At 47.8% G+C, this 21,197-nt stretch overlaps 1 protein-coding gene across 1 annotated transcript in view; it reads left to right on the top strand.

The window, feature by feature from the left end:
- LOC309559489 (cytochrome P450 2G1-like) overlaps nucleotides 1-1,632 on the top strand; it is a gene marked incomplete at both ends in the record, with an annotated part of 59,803 nt that extends 58,171 nt beyond the window's left edge. The window contains one exon of the mRNA XM_082262763.1: nucleotides 1,451-1,632. Within this exon, the coding sequence (XP_082118889.1) occupies nucleotides 1,451-1,632 (182 nt within the window). The remainder of the gene's footprint in view (nucleotides 1-1,450) is intronic.
- Nucleotides 1,633-21,197: the final 19,565 nt, after the last annotated feature.

Raw genomic sequence — 21,197 nt, 5'->3', positions numbered from 1 at the left:
AGCTTCTCACAGAGTGTTTTAGAAGCTGCAGCAAGTCAGATAGAGCCTGCCTCATTTCCTGGCTGGATATCCAGCATTTTCTAGCTGATTGTCCCTGGCCGCCCCTATCACTCATTGGTTTTAAGTTCTTGATATCACCAAGGGTAAGTATTATGTGTGTGTAGCACCCTCCTAGACAGGTGCTAGGTAAAGCATTTGTTTTGCTCTGTCTGCTTATCAGGGGAGCCTGATCTTTTAGTTAGGCCTGTTCTCTGTGCTTAGTGAGCATTCATTTAGTCTGAGGGAGTGTCCCCACTGCATCCAATAGAGAGGCATGTTGGACAGTGGAGGAAACCTGGCCAATGATGCACAGGCTTTTGTGGGAGTCCCAGTGCGAGGGCACCACCACAGTGCATCCTGGGATTGACCTTAAAAGCCGAGCGCACATGAGGCAGGGTGTCTTTGGCGGGAAGCAGAGTCCCAGGAGGAGGGTGACGGCCGTCTCTCCTTCTGTATGCTAAGGAAAGTGGTCACAGGCAGTCAGCCTGGTGAGCCAGGTGTGGAACTGAGCCATAAAGGTCCTGGAGAAACTGGTAGTAGAGCTGAAGGCAAAGTTACCTGGGAAAAACAGTGTCCGTGAGTACCAAGGGGCTTGCCAAGTGGTCTGCCCAGGAAGGGGGGACCACTCCAGTGAGGTCAGTGGACAGAAGGTCAGCGCACACAGTCAGTGAGAAAGGGGGTGCCAAGTAGAACCCTGAAGACTAATCTACCAAGTAGTTTGCCTTTCAAATACTTCACTTCAGTGGCAGGGTGAAGCAGCGGCCTTGCCGCATTCAACATAGATAGACGCCCTCAAGATTGTGCACAGTTTGCTAAGTTGGAGTATCCCACTCATCCCTTCTCCCATCCCATCATAAAATAAAAACAACAAAAACCAAATCCCCTGGACTGTTAACTGACTGAGCCGATAAGTATTAAGAATTTACAAGTCGTTGCTATGGGTAACCCAGGGGAATCCACTTTAAGCAGCTCCCATGGGAGTAGTGCTACATGTGCATTACCTAGGGCAGTTTTTATACTATTGTAGCCTGCCAAGAATGACCACTCCCCCAGAATGACATCCACCCATCAAGGCATTTTGATATTTGCATTTCTCCTCCAAAGAGCCAGCCCACTGCTTACATCACTGTGGCCAGGGGCTATGTTGTTCTCGAGAAGCTTTGACGCCTCCCACCAGCCATGATCTGTTTGCATCGTATATAGAAGCACAGATACCCAGTGATGACAAGGTATCTAAAAATTTAAATTAAATTAGATTAGGGTAGAAAGGCAGAACCTGGGATGGCAGAATATACATAAGCAGAATAAACTTCAGCTTTAAGACTATTTTAAGCATCCAAAAACTACCAAGCTGACTGGCTTGCTTTGTATAAAAATACATTTATTCATCCAGTTTATATACTTCCCACAGGTAAACGCATCTGCCCAGGGGAGAGCTTAGCCCGAATGGAACTTTTTATCTACCTCACAACCATCCTGCAGAAGTTCACATTGACTTCCCAGACTGAATTTTCTGAGTCTGACGTTGCTCCAAAGATGGCTGGATTCTTAAACGCTCCCCTCCACTATGAACTGTCATTCATTCCACGCTAGCCCTGAAGTGTATCCCGGATGGAGTCTATACAGTATATAGTATGTGGACTATAAGGTTATATGAAGCTACTCATGAAATACTACAATAAAGAGGTTACTTATTATTGGAGGCCACTTGTGATATATACATGGGATAAAGTGCCTTCACCAAGGCGTCCAACTGTAAATTAATGCAGAGGACTGGGGGCTCCACTACTTTTTGGCCAATAGATCCTATAAAATTGAATGGGGCAGACCAGGTGGGAAGTAACGTACCAATTTCAGAAAGTAATTTGACAGTTTGATGTGGTTCAGACTGTGTAAATAGCATGTGCTAAAATCTCTTCTGTTAACTAATTAAGGGACATCTTCACTTGTATTGAAGTCTTCCTTTAAAATGATCCCCTCCCTCCTCAGTATTGCCCACATATTATCTTCAGCCCAACACCGGAGTACTTCAATGTGCAACCTTCTCCTTCACTGCACAGCCTTTTTAAGAAAAGTATCCTGACCAGGTCCTGTGCCTACTTGGCCCCTTTCATTCTTCTGGCTGGTTCTTACTCCTCTTAATGGCTGGGGGCACCATGATTATGGACCAGTCATAGGAATGAATAAGACAAAAGGTGATTATGCACTATACACATGGACTGGCCAGGATGTTTTTTATTATAAGGGCTGTTCAGCACTTAGGCAGGGCCCAACAGTGAAGAAGTCAAAAACAGTAATGAAGGTGTTTTAGTATGTGAGCTACACTAATGAGGGTAGGGGTATATTTAAAGATCAGCTTCACTAAATGTAAAGGTGCCCTTTAAAATGAACCTGCTAAGATGAACATATGTCAATTGTCTTCTCTGGCTTAATTTTTAAAAGTCCTAGGTCAAGGGATGTCATCCTTATCATGACTTCCTTTTACTAAACTGGAAAACACATGGAAAGCAGTTAAGTTCATACCACAATAGATGCATGCTTGCCCAAGACCAATGACCTAATAAATAGTAAAGCCAGGATGAGGATGGCAGCTTTGGAGCCTTCACTTTTAAAAACAAGTCAGCAGTAGCAGTACTTATATTTCCATCCTCATGTGTTCACTTTTTTTTTTTAATCAAGAAAGTTTTATTGCAAAGTAATATTGTAAGGTAATACATACATTATACAGACATTAGATTGTACTTCTGAAATCAAGTCATTAATCAAAGTGTACATTCCATATAATAAAGTCATAATGATTTCCAAAGTACCATCAGAACATATAACCTTATACATATAGAGAGCTAGTCTGCATGTGGCATCGCATTGCATTACCAGTTACCTTATGGAATCATAACTATATTTAAAATTAAACTTATAACCATGAAACAGTACATTGTCCTAGTTCATTTCTGCCAATCTCAGAACTATCCAAACAAACTATCACAATCACCTGTCATCTTTTTGTGTTACCACTAGATTTGTAGCTGCCGTGGGATTATATTCAGAGTTGTAATTATCTATCAAGAACAAGTCGGGGGTGCTATTCCTGGTAGTGTTGAGCGAACACGGACTGTATTATTGGATAATTGGATTTTTGCTACCCGGACACGGACCCGAAAACTTTACTGTATGTTTGGGTTTAAAATCCGTGTTCGGTAATTTTATTTCCTGTTTTGTATGTAATGGCGCGCTTTTAATGGCGGTCTTTCAACAGCCAATCAACAAGCGTTTAACTGGTGTGCCTTAGAAGCCATCCCAGCCATGCCTACTAATGGCATGGCTGTGATTGGCCAGCTGAAGCATGTGACCCAGGTCTTTATAAGCTCGAGAGACACAGCGCGGTGCGTCAGTCTGCTGTAGTGTAGGGAGAGAGCACACATAACGGTGCTGGCTGCTGCTGATTAGGGACAGACAGGGAAAAACAACATTGTGCCCGAAAAGAATGCAGGGACAGGTCGGAGTGTAGGCAGGGAAAGATATTTGAGCATTTTAGGAACAGGCTGGAGAGAGTAGGCAGGGACAGATAGGAGACACAGGACAGAACAATCGTCCGTTAGCGATCTACATCGATTTTGCTGTGTGGGGGGTGGTGCAGTGAACAATCTTTTTGCCCTCACTTGAGCCCACTGAGGAGGAGGAGGGAGAAAAAAAAATATTTTTATCAGTCTGTTGTGTGCAGCGTTCAGCTATATTTTACTACAGATTGCTGTTCTAATCTGCTATTTCAAAAATGACAAAGTTAAAGGGGAATTTTTTTATTTTTTTTTCCCTTCATAGCCTCCTGCTGACCGTGACATAAAACATAAGACACTGCTGTGTTCACATGTGCTATTGAAAAATCACCAATTTTATATACTTTTTTCTATTCCGCAATTCAATATACACCCTTTTGGGGTAAAAAAAATTAAATTGTGGCATAGTCTGTACTAATCTGCTATTTAAAAATTACAAATTTAAAGGGGATTTTTTTTTTCCCTTCATAGCCTGCTGCTGACCATGACATAAAACATAAGACACTGCTGTGTTCACATGTGCTATTAAAAAATCACCAATGTTATATACTTTTTTCTATTCCGCTATTCAATATACACCCTTTTGGGGTAAAAAAAATTAAATTGCGGCATAGTCTGTATCGGTACGTGTGAGATACACCTTTCAAATTTTTTGGGCGCGTCTTCCACCGCCGAGGATTGCAGGGTGCTTCAGTTTGCCTCCTGTTCCGAACTCCTCCTACTCCTCTTCCTCATCCTGCCTTTAGGGTACAAAAAATTGTAATCTGGGCCTAGTCTGTGTTTGTACGTGTGAGATACACCGTTTTATAAAAATTTTTCTATTCCGCTATTAAATATACACCCTTTTGGGATAAAAAAAATTAAATTGCGGCATAGTCTGTGTTTGTATGTGTGAGATACACCTTTTTATATACTTTTTTCTATTCCGCTATTCAATATACACCCTTTTGGGGTGAAAAAAATTAAATTGCGGCATAGTCTGTATCGGTACGTGTGAGATACACCTTTTAAATTTGTTTGGCGCATCTCCTTCCACCGCCGAGGATTGCAGGGCGCTTCAGTTTGCCTCCTGTTCCGAACTCCTCCTACTCCTCTTCCTCATCCTCATCCTGCCTTTAGGGTACAAAAAATTGTAATCGGGGCCTAGTCTGGGTTTGTACGTGTGAGATACACCGTTTTATATAATTTTTTCTATTCCGCTATTCAATATACACCATTTTGGGGTGAAAAAAATTAAATTGCGGCATAGTCTGTATCGGTTCGTGTGAGATACACCGTTTTATAAATGTTTTCTATTCCGCTATTCAATATACACCCTTTTGGGGTGAAAAAAATTTAATTGCGGCATACTTTGCATATTTGACTGTGAGATACACCCGTGCGATACTGTTGTTGTTTTGTTCCGCTATTCAATAAACACCATTCTAGGGCAAGATCATAAATTACAGAAATATGAGGAGAACGTCAAATAGGGGCCGTGGCCTGGGTCGTGGTGCTGCTGGTAGAGCTCCTGTTGCAAGGAGAGGACGTGGTCGATCTGTGCCAGCTACATGCACAAGTGAAACACCTTCCTCAAGTGTGAGTAGGCGACAGAACCTGCAGCAGTATTTGGTAGGGCATCATGCGCCTCTACAAGTGTTGAGGCAAGAACAAGTACAGGCGATAGTAGATTGGGTTGCTGCTGACAGTGCCTCCAGTTCCTTTACATTGTCTCCCACCCAGTCTACTGCAGAAAGGTCAGAGTTGGCACCTGCAGCCAATGTCCAACCGTCTTTCACCTCACCCCCTTGCAAATCAGGCAAGCAGTCTGAGCCCCAAGTCATGCAGCAGTCTCTTCTTCTTTTTGATGACTGTCAGCAGGGTTTCCCAGGGCCATCCACCTAGCCCTGCCCCAGAAGTGGAAGAGATTGAGTGCAGCGATGCCCAACCACTTATTTCTCAAGATGAGTACACGGAAGGACCATCGCAGCACGTCTCCGATGATGACGAAACGCAGGTGCCAACTGCTGCGGCACTCAGAATTGTGGAGACCAACAAGGAGGGCAGGGGTGAAGACTGAGTGGAAGATGATGTGGAGGACGATGAGGTCCTCGACCCCACATGGAATGAAGGTCATGCAGGTGACCTGAGTAGTTTGGAGGAAGAGGCGGTGGTCGCACAGAGCCACCAGCACAGCAGAAGAGGGAGCAGGGTGCAGAAGCGGAGCGGCCGTGCCCTAGACACTACGCCTGCTACTGCCCAACGCAGCAAGGGACCGAGCGCACCAAAGCCATCTCAAAGGAGTTCTCTAGCGTGGAAGTTCTTCAGACAATGTGCTGATGACAGGACACGAGTGGTTTGCACCCTGTGCAATCAGAGCCTGAAGCGAGTCATAAACCTTCTCAACCTGAGCACAACCTGCAGGATCAGGCATCTAAGTGCAAAGCACGAGCTGCAGTGGAGTAGACACCTTCAAAACCAAGAAAGGTCTCTGGCTCCTCCTGCTTCTTCTTCTGCTGCAGTCTCGGCCTCTTCATCTACCTCTGTAGTGATACCGGCACCTGCCACACCGCAAACAGATGATCTGTCAGCAACACCACCACCTGGGTCACCAACCATCTCCACAATGTCCCGTGGAAGCGTTCAGCTTTCCATCTCCCAAACACTTGAGAGGAAGAGGAAGTACCCCCCTACCCACCCGCGATCCCTGGCCCTGAATGCCAGCATTTCAAAATTATTGGCCTTTGAAATGCTGTCATTCCGTCTGGTGGAGACGCACAGTTTTAAAAGCCTTATGTCCGTGGCTGTCCCAGAGTACATCGTGCCCAGCCGCCACTACTTTTCCAGGCAAGCCATCCCTTCCCTGCACAACCAAGTGGGGGAAAAAATCAGGTGTGCACTGCGCAACGCCATCTGTGGCAAGGTCCACCTAACTACCGATACGTGGACCAGTAAGCACGGTCAGGGGCGTTATATCTCCATAATGGCACACTGGGTAAATGCAGTGGCGGCTGGGCCTGAGGTGGATAGCAATTTGGCGCATGTCCTCCCACCACCGAGGATTGCAGGGCGCTTCAGTTTGCCTCCTGTTCCTAACTCCTACTCCGCTTTCTCATCCTCTACCGCCTCCTCATCCGGTCAGCGTAACACCTTCACCACCAACTTCAGCACAGCCAGGGGTAAACGACAGTAGGCAGTTTTAAAACTTGCCTGTTTGGGAGAAAAACTACACACAGCGCAGGAGTTGTGGAGGAGCATGGAAAAGCAGACAGATGAGTGGTTGCTGCCAGCGATCCTCAAGCTCGGCCCGGTGGTGTGCGATAATGGGCGAAATCTCATAGCAGCTCTGGGCCTAGCCGGTTTGACGCACATCCCTTGCCTGGCGCACGTGCTGAATTTGGTGGTGCAGAGGTTCCTTAAAAATTACCCCGATATGTCAGAGCTGCTGCAGAAAGTGCGGGCCGTCTGTGCGCACTTTCGGCGTTCTCACCCTGCTGCTGCTCGCCTGTCAGCGCTGCAGCGTAACTTCGGCCTTCCCGCTCACCGCCTCATATGTGATGTGCCCACAAGGTGGAACTCCACCTTGTACATGCTGGAAAGACTGTGCGAGCAGCAGCAGGCCATAGTGGAGTTTCAGCTGCAGCACGCACGCGTGAGTCGCTCCCACTATCCCACTTCTATGCCTCCTTCAAAAAACGATTTGGGCGATGATGGAAGAGGATGTGGCACAGGAGGAGGAGGAGGAGGAGGAGGAGGAAGAGGGATAATTTCCAAGGCTTTCAGGGCAGTCATTCACAAGTGGCTCCGAGGGTGGGTTCCTGCACCCACAAACACCAGGTACACAATTGTCCAGCAGGGGCACAGTTCTGGAGGATGAGGAGGAGGAGATGGAGGAGGAGATGGAACCATGTTTACAGCAGGGTGGCACCCAGGCCAGCTCATGGCCATCACTGGTGCGTGGCTGGGGGGTACAGAGGACACAGACGATACACCTCCCACAGAGGACAGCCTTTCGTTGCCTCTGGGCAGCCTGGCACACATGAGCGATTATATGCTGCAGTGTCTCCACAACGACCGCCGAGTTGCCCACATTCTAACTTGTGCTGATTACTGGGTGGCCACGCTGCTGGATCCTCATTACAAGGACAACATACCGGCTAATTTGTTTTCTGCTACCTATGTTTGGTAAAAAAATCACAATAAGCGTATTTTTGCGTTTATTAACTAAGGGAAAGATTTCTGTCATTTTTGGTGTTTTTTTTTTGCGGGGATTGCGATTTTTTTTTTTGCGGGACTGCGACATTGCGGCGGACAGATCGGACCCTTGAATGACATTTTTGACACTTTTGGGGGTACCAGTGACATTTCTATAGTAATCAGTGCTATAAATATGCACTGTTACTGTAAAAAATGACACTGGCAGGGAAGGGGTTCATTTTATTGGAGAGGGAGGGGTTAATGTATGCCTGGTGCTTACTAACGTGTGTGGGGGGAGGTGACTGAGTGACACAGGGACAGATCGCATCTTCAGCTATGCTGAACCCTGCAATCTGTCACTGTTTGTCACTGAAGAGATCCGCCCGCTCTATTTACACAAGCGGGCGGATCCCCAAACTCGATTCCCCGACGATCGGGGAAGAGCAGCGGCAATCGCCGCTGCTCCTCCCCTGGCCCGACTCCCGCTGTAAATGAATACAGCGGGAGCGAGCCTCCGGCGGCGCGCAAGCGCTGCCCACAAGGGGAGGAGTCCAGCGACGTAGTACTACGTCGCTGGACGATAACGAGCCACTGTGCCGCAGTAGAGGCACAGTGAGCGGTCGTAAAGTGGTTAATTCACTCACTGGAGCGTGATCGCAAGATGCGCGAGTACAAGCGCTTGCTGGTAGACGCGATGCTGCTGGCATTCCCATCTGACAGCGGGGTCACAGTGGAAGCACAAGGCCAAGGCAGAGGAGGAGGAGGAGGAGGAGGAAGAGGTCGCCAACACAACCAGGGCACCGCCAGCACCTCAGAAGGCAGGGTTAGCATGGCCGAAATGTGGAAACGCTTTGTCAGCACGCCACAACAAACAGCAGCACCAGCAGCTCATATGGAACGTCTTAGCAGGACAGCATTTCACCAACATGGTGGAGCAGTATGTGTGCACACACCTACATGTAGTGAATGACGGGTCTGCCCCCTTCAACTTCTGGGTCTCCAAATTGGGCACATGGCCTGAGCTTGCCCTTTACGCCTTGGAGGTGCTGGCGTGCCCTGCAGCCAGTGTATTATCTGAACGTGTATTTAGCACGGCTGGGGGCGTTATCACAGACAAGCGCAGCCGCCTGTCCAGAGACAATGTGGACAAGCTCACATTCATTAAAATGAACCAGGCATGGATCCCACAGGACTTTTCCGTACCTTGTGCAGAATAGAGATGGATACCGACCTTACCCAGCCATTGTTATATTTTTGATCTTTCTCACTCTTTTGGGGTGTACCCTAATTTAAAATGACTAAAAAAAAGCAGTGTTGGCTACCTCGTCCCCCTCCACCGCTGCTTCCACCTACACCACCACATCCACCGCCACCTCAACCTCCCTCCTACTCCATATGGGCCTCGTCCTTCACAGATGAAGACAATTGTTTTATTTTTCTGTTTTTTTTTTTTTGTTTTAAGTTATTTCCCTATCCACATTTGTTTGCAGAGCACTTGCCATGCTCTTAACTACATTTTGCTGCCACTTGCAGCACTCTAGCCCTTTCCATTGTTTTTTTAGAGCCATTTTAGTGCCTGAAAGTTCGGGTCTCCATTGACTTCAATGGGGTTCGGTGTCCGGGTAAAGTTCGGAAAAAGTCCAGGACACGGACCCAGACTTTTCTTTCAAGTTCGGCCGAACCCGCCAAACACGGACATCCAGGTGTCCACTTAACTCTAATTCCTGGTGTATCCAGCCAGCTACGCCATATGTTTTCGAAATATACTAGGGGACCTTCTACGATAGTAAGTGTTCTTCTCTCGAACAAGAATAGAATTTATGGATTGGATCCATTGCGTACCAGTAGGGGAATGTGGAGAGAGCCATAGTCTAGCTATTAGTTTTTTAGCCAGGTATAATAACCGGATCAGGGCTATATAGGTATGTTGATGATATAGTTCCTTGTTTAAGCTCCCCAGCAAACACGTCAATGGATCCAAGGTAAGTTGTACCTGATATACATTATTGATAGTAGAGACTACAGTACTCCAATATCTCACCAGCTTAGGACTAGTGATGAACACCCTCCGGTTCGGTTCGCACCAGAACACCGCGAACAGAGGAAAAGTTTGTTCAAACAAACAAAATCCATTGAAGCCTATGGGACTTGAATGACGAAAATCAACCGGCTTTATTTTGAAGGCTTAAATGCAAGTTATTGCCCCAAAAAAGTGAATGGGGTCCAGGTACTGACCTGGGGAACATGTAGCAAGGAAAAAAACGTTTGTAAAAACTATTGTTTTTAAAGGAGCAGTGATTTACTGATTTTAATGAGGCTTAAAGTGAAACTAAAAATGAAATATTCCTTTAACCACTTAAGCCCCGGAAGATTTTACCCCCTTCCTGACCAGGGCCTATTTTGCGTTTCGGCGCTGTGTGAATTTAACGGACAATTGCGCGGTCGTGCGAGGCTGTACCTAAACAAATTTGGCGTCCTTTTTTTGCCACAAACAGAGCTTTCTTTTGGTGGTATTTGATCACCTGTGCGATTTTTTGATCATGCGCTATAAACAAAAAAAGAGAGTCAATTTTGCAAAAATAACAATATTTTTCACTTTTTTTATATGAAATTCCCCCAAAAAAATGTAAAAATCTAAATTTTTTAACATTTTAGGCCAATTTTTTTTTTTTTTTACCATATGTTTGGTAAAAAAAAAATCACAAAAAGTGTATTTTGATTGGTTTGCGCAGAAATTATTGCGTTTACTAACAAAGGGAAAGATTTTTGTCATTTTTGTTGTTTTTTTTTTAACTCGTAATGGCGGCGATCTGCGATTTTTTTTGCGGGACTGCGACATTGGGGCGGACAGATCGGACCCTTGACTGACATTTTTGACACTTTTGGGGTTACCAGTGACATTACTGCAGTAATCAGTGCTATACATATGCACTGTTACTGTAAAAATGACACTGCAGTGAAGGAGTTAACTGTATTGGAGAGGGAGGGGTTAAGTGTGTCCTAGGGGCGTGATTCTAACTGTGATTTGCTGTGGCTTGATGTGTAAGAACAATGATCAACGGTCCTACATAGTATAACCATTTGATCACCATTCATACATGGGAGATTGACAGGCTGCTTTGTTTACACTAGCCGCCTGCCTTTCTCCCACTGTCACGGACAATCGCGAGTGCCCGGCGGACACTCTCGAGGGGGGTCCGTGACCGCGCGGGAGCGCACATCCGGCGGCGCGCGCTCGCACCCAAAACCCTTACGGGCTAGCGACGTAGCCCTACGTCGCTTTGCCTGTGAGGGACTGACTGCCGACGTAAATAGTCGTGCGGCAGTCGGCAAGTGGTTAAATATCGTGCCTGGGGGGTCCCTTTAATGTACCTGTAAAGAAGCACATCTCTACAATGTATGTAGCCTGCTGCAGCAATACTGACATTTCTAAATGAAAAAATGTCATATACAAATATACATACAAATTTCAAATCGCATGTACTTGTCATACAGGTGCAGAAAAATTTGGCCTAGGTTGTTGGTGGTGCCTGAACACCGCAACCCCTCACAGTTACTCTTGCTGGGTGCAGGAACGGGCCCTGCTGCTAAAATTTCTATACAAATTTGAAATCACATGTACTTGTCATACAGGTGCAGAAAAATTGGACCTTGGTTGCTGCTGGTGCCCGAACACCACAACCCCGCGCAGTTACTCTTGCTGGGTGCAGGAATGGGACCTGCTGGTAAAAATACCATACAAATTTTAAATCGCATGTACTTGTCATACAGATGCCAAAAATTGGGCCTTTGGTGTTGGTGATGCCTGTACACCATAATCCCTCACAGTTACTCTTGCTGGGCCCAGGAACGGGCCCTGCTGCTAAAAATTCCATACAAATTTGAAATCGCATGTACTTGTCATACAGGTGCAGAAAAATTGGACCTTGGTTGCTGGTGATGCCTGAACACTATAACCCCTCATATTTACGTTTGCTGGGCGCAGGAATGGGACCTGCTGGTAAGAATTCCATACAAATTTAAAAACTGCATGTACTTGTCATACAGGTGCCAAAAAATTGGGCCTTTGGTGTTGGTGGTGCCTGAACACTGTAACTAACCCCTCACAATTAGGGTTGAGCGGACACCTAGATGTCCGTGTTCGACGGGTTCGGCCGAACTTTAAAAAAAAGTCCGGGTCCGTGTCCCGGACTTTTACCGAACTTTTCCCGGACACCGAACCCCATTGAAGTCAATGGGGACCCAAACTTTAAGGCACTAAAATGGCTCTAAAACACCAATGGAAAGGGCTAGAGTGCTGCAAATGGCAGCAAAACTTAGTTAAGAGCATGGCAAGTGCTCTGCAAACAAATGTGGATAGGGAAATAACTAAAAACAACAAAAAAAAAACAGAAAAATAAAACAATGTTCTTCATCTCTGAAGGACGAGGCCCATATGGAGTAGGAGGGAGGTTGAGGTGGTGGTGGATGTGGCGGTGTCATAGGTGTGCACACATGGTTTGCCTGGTGTACCTGGGCACACCCTAATCACCTAGGGCACATAGCATTATCGCTCTGTTTGCCAGTGAGGAGATGGGAAAGATCTCCCTCACACCTGCTCTGCTCTATTTCTCTTTGCCAGCAGGGAGAGTAATGTATCGGGGCCATGTACATGTAGGCAAACACATGCATGTGTATTTCAACTTTGGGGTGCACACCCTATTGCAATAGGCTGCGCACACCTATGGGCGGTGTAGGTGGAAGCGGCGGTGGAGGAGGACCAGGGCCGGATTAAGAGCATCATGGTCTTGGTGCTGAGGATTTTGAAGGGCCTTAAGGGCCGTGCCTTGGCATGCACCCAGAGGAGGAAGGGTGCAGCCATGCATGCCTAATTCAACATGGGATGCTGTCTCTGAAGCCCATAAACACATCCATGCATCGGCAACTGTCCCTCCTTGTCCGGCCTTCGCGCTGTGTGGGGAGGTTCTGAGGGTGCTGCCTGGGGAAGCGAGCATAGAAGCCAGACTTCTGTGTTTACAAGTGACAGAAGAGCGGTCACAGTGAATATGGCCAACCCGGGGCCTATATAAAAGGTAGGGGCCTGCATGGAGCTGCAGCTCCAATAGCCCCTACGTTAATCTGGCCCTGAGGAGGAGGACGAGGTAGCCAACACTGCTTCTTTTCACAAATTTTAAATGAGGGTACACCCCAAAAGAGTGAGAAAGAGCAAAAATGGAACAATGGCTGGGTAAGGTCGGTATCCATTGCTATTCTGCACAAGGTACGGAAAAGTCCCGTGGGATCCATGCCTGGTTCATTTTAATGAACGTGAGCTTGTCCACATTGTCTCTGGACAGGCGGCTGTGCTTGTCTGTTATAACACCCCCAGCCGTGCTAAATACCCGTTCAGATAATACACTGGCTGCAGGGCACGCCAGCACCTCCAAGGCGTAAAGGGCAAGCTCAGGCCATGTGCCCAATTTGGAGACCCAGAAGTTGAAGGGGCAGACCCCTCATTCACTACATGTAGGCGTGTGCACACATACTGCTCCACCATGTTGGTAAAATGCTGCCTCCTGCTAAGACGTTCCATCTGAGCTGCTGGTGCTGCTGTTTGTTGTGGCGTGCTGACAAAGCTTTTCCACATTTCGGCCATGCTAACCCTGCCTTCTGAGGTGCTGGCGGTGCCCTGGTTGAGTTGGCGACCTCCTCCTCCTCCTCCTCTGCCTTGTGCTTCCACTGTGGCCCCGCTGTCAGATGGGAATGCCAGCAGCATCGCGTCTACCAGCGTGCGCTTGTACTTGCGCATCTTGCGATCGCGCTCCAGTGAGTGAATTAAGGACGGTACGTTGTCCTTGTAACGGGGATCCAGCAGCGTGGCCACCCAGTAATCAGCACAAGTTAGAATGTGGGCAACTCGGCGGTCGTTGTGGAGACACTGCAGCATGTAATCGCTCATGTGTGCCAGGCTGCCCAGAGGCGACGAAAGGCTGTCCTCTGTGGGAGGTGTATCGTCCGTGTCCTCTGTATCCCCCCAGCCAAGCACCAGTGATGGCCATGAGCTGGCCTGGGTGCCACCCTGCTGTGAACATGGTTCCATCTCCTCCTCCAGCTCCTCCTCCTCCTCATCCTCCAGAACTGTGCCCCTGCTGGACAATTGTGTCCCTGGCGTTTGTGTGTGCAGGAACCCACCCTCGGAGCCCCTTGCGAATGACTGCCCTGAAAGCCTTTGAAATGTTACCTCTTCATCCTCCTCCTCCTCATCCTGTGCCACATCCTCTTCCATCATCGCCCGAATTGTTTTTTCAAGGAGGCATAGAAGTGGGATAGTTAAGCTGAGAACGGCGTCATTGCCACTGGCCATGTTGGTGGAGTACTCAAAACAGCGCAACAAGGCACACAGGTCTCGCATGGAGGCCCAGTTATTGGTGGTGAAGTGGTGCTGTTCCGCAGAGCGACTCACGCGTGCGTGCTGCAGCTGAAACTCCACTATGGCCTGCTGCTGCTCGCACAGTCTTTGCAGCATGTGCAAGGTGGAGTTCCACCTTGTGGGCACGTCACATATGAGGCGGTGAGCGGGAAGGCCGAAGTTACGCTGCAGCCCTGCCAGGCGAGCAGCAGCAGGGTGAGAACGCCGAAAGTGCGCACAGACGGCCCGCACTTTCTGCAGCAGCTCTGACATATCGGGGTAGTTTTTAAGGAACCTCTGCACCACCAAATTCAGCACATGCGCCAGGCAAGGGATGTGCGTCAAACCGGCTAGGCCCAGAGCTGCTATGAGATTTCGCCCGTTATCGCACACTACCAGGCCGGGCTTGAGGCTCGCTGGCAGCAACCACTCATTTGTCTGCTGTTCCATGCTCCTCCACAACTCCTGCGCGGTGTGTGGTTTGTCCCCCAAACAGGCAAGTTGTAAAACTGCCTGCTGTCGTTTAGCCCTGGCCGTGCTGAAGTTGGTGGTGAAGGTATTACGCTGTCCGGATGAGGAGGCGGTAGAGGATGAGGTAGCGGAGTAGGATGAGTTAGGAACAGGAGGCAAACTGAAGCGCCCTGCAATCCTCGGTGGTGGAAGGACATGTGCCAAATTGCTATCCGCCTCAGGCCCATCCGCCACTGCATTTACCCAGTGTGCCGTTAGGGAGATATAACGCCCCTGACCGTGCTTACTGGTCCACGTATCGGTAGTTAGGTGGACCTTGGCACAGATGGCGTTTCGCAGTGCACACCTGATTTTTTCCCCCACTTGGTTGTGCAGGGAAGGGATGGCTTGCCTGGAAAAGTAGTGGCGGCTGGGCACGACGTACTGTGGGACAGCCACCGACATAAGCTTTTTAAAACTGGGCGTCTCCACCAGACGGAATGACAGCATTTCAAAGGCCAATAATTGTGAAATGCTGGCATTCATGGCCAGGGATCGCGGGTGGGTAGGGGGGTACTTCCTCTTCCTCTCAAGTGTTTGGGAGATGGAAAGCTGAACACTTCCACGGGACATTGTGGAGATGGTTGTTGGTGACCCAGGTGGTGGTGTTGCTGACAGATCGTCTGTTTGCGGGGTGGCAGGTGCCGGTATGACTACAGAGGTGGCTGGAGCGGCCGAGACTGCAGCAGAAGAGGAAGCAGGATGAGCCAGAGACGTTTCTTGGTTTTGAAGGTGTGTACTCCACTGCAGCTCGTGCTTTGCACTTAGATGCCTGATCCTGCAGGTTGTGCTCAGGTTGAGAAGGTTTATGCCTCGCTTCAGGCTCTGATTGCACAGGGTGCAAACCACTCGTGTCCTGTCATCAGCACATTTTCTAAAGAACTTCCACGCTAGAGAACTCTTTTGAGCTGACTTTGGTGCGCTCGTTCCCTTGCTGCGTTGGGCAGTAGCAGGCGTAGTGTCTAGGGCACGGCCGCTCCGCTTCTGCACCCTGCTCCCTCTTCTGCTGTGCTGGTGGCTCTGTGCGACCACCGCCTCTTCCTCCAAACTACTCAGGTCACCTGCATGACCTTCATTCCATGTGGGGTCGAGGACCTCATCGTCCTCCACATCATCTTCCACCCAGTCTTCACCCCTGCCCTCCCTGTCGGTCTCCACAATGCTGAACGCCGCAGCAGTTGGCACCTGCGTTTCGTCATCATCGGAGACGTGCTGTGATGGTCCTTCCATGTACTCATCTTGAGAAATAAGTGGTTGGGCATCGCTGCACTCAATCTCTTCCACTTATGGGGCAGGGCTAGGTGGATGGCCCTGGGAAACCCTGCTGACAGAGTCCTCAAAAAGAATAAGAGACTGCTCTATGGCTTGGGGCTCAGACTGCTTGCCTGATTTGCAAGGGGGTGAGGTGAAAGACGGTTGGACATTGGCTGCAGGTGCCAACTCTGACCTTTCTGCAGTAGACTGGGTGGGAGACAATGTGAAGGAACTGGAGGCACTGTCCGCAGCAAACCAATCTACTATCGCCTCTCTGTGTTCTGGCCTCATCACTTCTAGAGGCGTATGATGCCCTACCAAATACTGATGCAGGTTCTGTCGCCTACTCACACTTGAGGAAGGTGTTTCACTTGTGCGTGTAGCTGGCACAGATCGACCACGTCCTCTCCTTGCAACAGGAGCTCTAGCAGCAGCACCACCACGACCCAGGCCAAGGCCCCTATTTGACGCTCTCCTCATATTTCTGAAATTTAAGAAACTTGGAAAGGTGGATCTCACACGTACCGACACAGACTATTCCGCAATTTAATTGAGCCCCAAAGGTTTTTATTGAATAGCGGAATAGGAAATATGATCAAAAAAAAGTGTATGTTTTTCACACGTACAGAAGCACACTAGGCCCCAATTACTATTGTTTGTACACCTAAAAGGATGGATGAGGAAGAGGAGGAGGAGGAGTATAGAACAGGCAGCACCCTCAAAGCTTCAGAAGTATGAGATGAACCCCAAAAACTTGGAAAGGTGGATCTCACACGTACCGACACAGACTATTCCACAATTTAATTGAGCCCCAAAGGTTTTTATTGAATAGCGGAATAGGAAATATGATAAAAAAAAAGTGTATGTTTTTCACACGTACAGAAGCACACTAGGCCCCAATTACTATTGTTTGTACACCTAAAAGGATGGATGAGGAGGAGGAGGAGGAGGAGTATAGAACAGGCAGCACCCTCTAAGCTTCAGAAGTATGAGATGAACCCCAAAAACTTGGAAAGGTGGATCTCACACGTACAGACACAGACTATTCCGCAATTTAATTGAGCCCCAAAGGTTTTTATTGAATAGCGGAATAGGAAATATGATCAAAAAAAAGTGTATGTTTTTCACACGTACAGAAGCACACTAGGCCCCAATTACTATTGTTTGTACACCTAAAAGGATGGATGAGGAAGAGGAGGAGGAGGAGTATAGAACAGGCAGCACCCTCAAAGCTTCAGAAGTATGAGATGAACCCCAAAAACTTGGAAAGGTGGATCTCACGCGTACCGACACAGACTATTCCGCAATTTAATTGAGCCCCAAAGGTTTTTATTGAATAGCGGAATAGGAAATATGATCAAAAAAAAGTGTATGTTTTTCACACGTACAGAAGCACACTAGGCCCCAATTACTATTGTTTGTACACCTAAAAGGATGGATGAGGAGGAGGAGGAGGAGGAGTATAGAACAGGCAGCACCCTCAAAGCTTCAGAAGTATGAGATTGTGTTCACTGTACCACACAAAGATTGTGTTCACTGTACCCCACAAAGATTGTGTTCACTGTACCCCACAAAGGTTTTGTTCACTGCACCCCACAAAGATTGTGTTCACTGTACCCCACAAAGGTTGTGTTCACTGCACCCCACAAAGGTTTTGTTCACTGCACCCCACAAAGATTGTGTTCACTGCACCCCACAAAGATTGTGTTCACTGTACCCCACAAAGGTTTTGTTCACTGCACCCCACAAAGATTGTGTTCACTGTACCCCACAAAGATTGTGTTCACTGCACTCCAAAAGGATTGTCTTCACTGCACCCCACAAAGATTGTGTTCACTGTACCCCACAAAGGTTTTGTTCACTGCACCCCACAAAGATTGTGTTCACTGTACCCCACAAAGGTTTTGTTCACTGCACCCCACAAAGATTGTGTTCACTGTACCCCCCAAAGATTTTGTTCACTGCACCCCACAAGGATTGTCTTCACTGCACCCCACAAGGATTGTCTTCACTGCACCCCACAAAGATTGTGTTCACTGTACCCCACAAAGATTTTGTTCACTGCACCCCACAAAGATTGTGTTCACTGTACCCCACAAAGATTTTGTTCACTGCACCCCACAAAGATTGTGTTCACTGTACCCCACAAAGATTGTGTTCACTGTACCCCACAAAGGTTTTGTTCACTGCACCCCACAAAGATTGTGTTCACTGTACCCCACAAAGGTTGTGTTCACTGCACCCCACAAAGGTTTTGTTCACTGCACCCCACAAAGATTGTGTTCACTTCACCCCACAAAGATTGTGTTCACTGTACCCCACAAAGGTTTTGTTCACTGCACCCCACAAAGATTGTGTTCACTGTACCCCACAAAGATTGTGTTCACTGCACTCCAAAAGGATTGTCTTCACTGCACCCCACAAAGATTGTTTCACTGTACCCCACAAAGGTTTTGTTCACTGCACCCCACAAAGATTGTGTTCACTGTACCCCACAAAGGTTTTGTTCACTGCACCCCACAAAGATTGTGTTCACTGTACCCCCCAAAGATTTTGTTCACTGCACCCCACAAGAATTGTCTTCACTGCACCCCACAAGGATTGTCTTCACTGCACCCCACAAAGATTGTGTTCACTGCACCCCACAAAGGTTTTGTTCACTGCACCCCACAAAGATTGTGTTCACTGTACCCCCCCAAAGATTTTGTTCACTGCATCCCACAAGGATTGTCTTCTTTGCACCCCACAAAGATTGTGTTCACTGTACCCCCCAAAGATTTTGTTCACTGCACCCCACAAGGATTGTCTTCACTGCACCCCACAAGGATTGTCTTCACTGCACCCCACAAAGATTGTGTTCACTGTACCCCCACAAAGGTTTTGTTCACTGCACCCCACAAAGATTTTGTTCACTGCACTCCAAAAGGATTGTGTTCACTGCACCCCAAAAAGATTGTGTTCACTGCAGCCCACACACAGAAAAATGGATGTGGATCACTGACACCTGCCTATCTCCTATCCCACACCACACAGCAATATCGATTGTAGTTTGTAGAACACACTTTCCCTAAAATTCAGCAGACTCTGTCCCTAACAGGATTGAGAAGAGATCGTAGATCAGGAGAACTAAGTGCAGACCCCACCCCACACAGCAATATCGATTGTAGTTTGTAGAACACACTGACCCTATAATTCAGCAGACTCTATCCCTAAAATGCCTACAACTCACCCTGCCTAAACACTCCGACCTGTCCCTCAATACTATCCGGACACAAATGGTTTTTTCCTGCCTATCTTTCCCTAATCAGCAGCCAGCACGTTGATGTGTGCTCTGTCCCTGATCTAAGCAGCATAATGACGCCGCTGCGGCTGCCTCGAACTTATAAAGACTTGGTCACATGCTTCAGACGGCCAATCACAGCTACTGAGACATTTGCAGGCATGGCTGGGATGGCTTAAGGCACACCAGTTAAACGATTGTTGATTGGCTGTTGAAAGCCCGCCATGAAAAGAGCGCCAAAGCATGCAAAACCCGGAAATAAAACGACCGAACACGGATTTTTACCCGAATATACAGTAAAGTGTCCGTGTTCGTGTTCGGGTAACAAAAATCCAATTATTCGGTACGAACACGAATAATACAGTCCGTGTTCGCTCAACACTACTCACAATTACTCTTGCTGGATGCAGGAATGGGACCTGCTGGTAAAAATTCCATACAAATTTGAAATTGCATGTACTTGTCATACAGGTGCCAAAAATTGGGGCTTTGGTGTTGGTGGTGCCTAAACAACGTAACCAACCCCTCACAGTTACTCTTGCTGGGCACAGGAATGGGACCTGCTGGTAAGAATTCCATACAAATTTGAAATTGCATGTACTGGTCATACAGGTGCCAAAAATTGGGCCTTTGGTGTTGGTGGTGCCTGAACACTGTAACCAACCCCTGACTGTTACTCTTGCTGGACGCAGGAATGGGACCTGCTGGTAAGAATTCCATACAGATTTGAAATCGCATGTACTTGTCATATAGGTGCCAAAAATTGGGCTTTTGTTGTTGGTGGTGCCTGAACACCGTAACCCCTCACAGTGACTCTTGCTGGGCATAGGGCACAGGGACAGGGCCTGCTGTTAAGAATTACATACAACATTTAAATTGTATGCACCTGTCATACAAGTGCAGAAAAATTAGGCCTTGGGGGTTGGTGGTGACCTAAACCAAAAACATTGTTGGAAGCTAGCAGAATCAAGGTAGAGGGATAGGATAGGCAGCATATGCAGTCTTCAAGGAATGGCAGACCCCTAGCAAATTCAATCAGTTACATCAGCATCAGGGGCTTGATAGCTCTTGTTAATCCAGGACTGGTTCATTTTGATAAAAGTCAGTTGGTCAACAGAGTCTGTGGAAAGACGCACTCTTTTGTCCATCACAAGACCTTCAGTAGTACTGAACGTCCATTCAGAAAGCACGCTGGAAGCAGGACAGGCCAGTAGCTCCATTGCATATTGAGCAAGTTCTGGCCAGTGGTCCATCCTCAAGACCCAGTAGCCCAGTGGATGCTCAGCTGGAAAGGTCTCCAAGTCTGCTCTTGTGCCTAGATAATCATGCACCATATGATGGAGACACTGCCGATGGTTGCTTAAACCTAACAGCCCTGGGTGCTGCAGAGGACTAAAGAACTGTTTAAAGGCATCGGTCAGCCGGACACCTTCTCCACAGCTCCTCCTTTGGCTGAACGATGCCTCAGAAACACATCCAGAGAATGTTGACCTCCCAGTGTCTGGAAAGGTGGTACACAATTTTTTTTTCAAGGCCTCCTCAAGATTTTTCATCCTCTGCTCCCTCTGCAAAGGCAGAATGAGCTCTGCAACTTTACACTTGTATCGTGGATCAAGAAGGGTTGCCAACCAGTAATTATCCCTCTCCTTGATTGCATGAATCCTCGGGTCCTTTTGCAGGCTTTGCAAAATCAGGGAGCCCATGCAACGTAAGTTGAGGAGGTATAAGCTTCTAAGTCCTCTGGGTCACTAAGGATGACATTGTCAGCAGGAGCAACCTCTCCCCAACCACGTACAACTCCTGGGGTTTCTGGGGAATCAAAACCATCCCTTAAAGACTGCTGTATGCTATCCTTTATATCCATGCTGCCGCAATCCTCCTCCTCCTCTTCCTCCTGTGTGTTTTGTGGCCCTGCAGGAATGATATCTGCATAAAGGGGGCCTTGTGAGGAAAGGAAGTCTTCCTCTTCCTCCCGCTGTTCTGCCTTAAGTGCCCT

The sequence above is a fragment of the Pelophylax lessonae genome, assembly GCF_965119305.1.
Source record: "Pelophylax lessonae genome assembly, chromosome: 7".
NCBI lineage: Eukaryota > Metazoa > Chordata > Amphibia > Anura > Ranidae > Pelophylax > Pelophylax lessonae.
The sequence above is the reverse complement of the archived record's forward strand: the minus strand, read 5'-3'. Positions and strand labels throughout refer to the sequence as shown.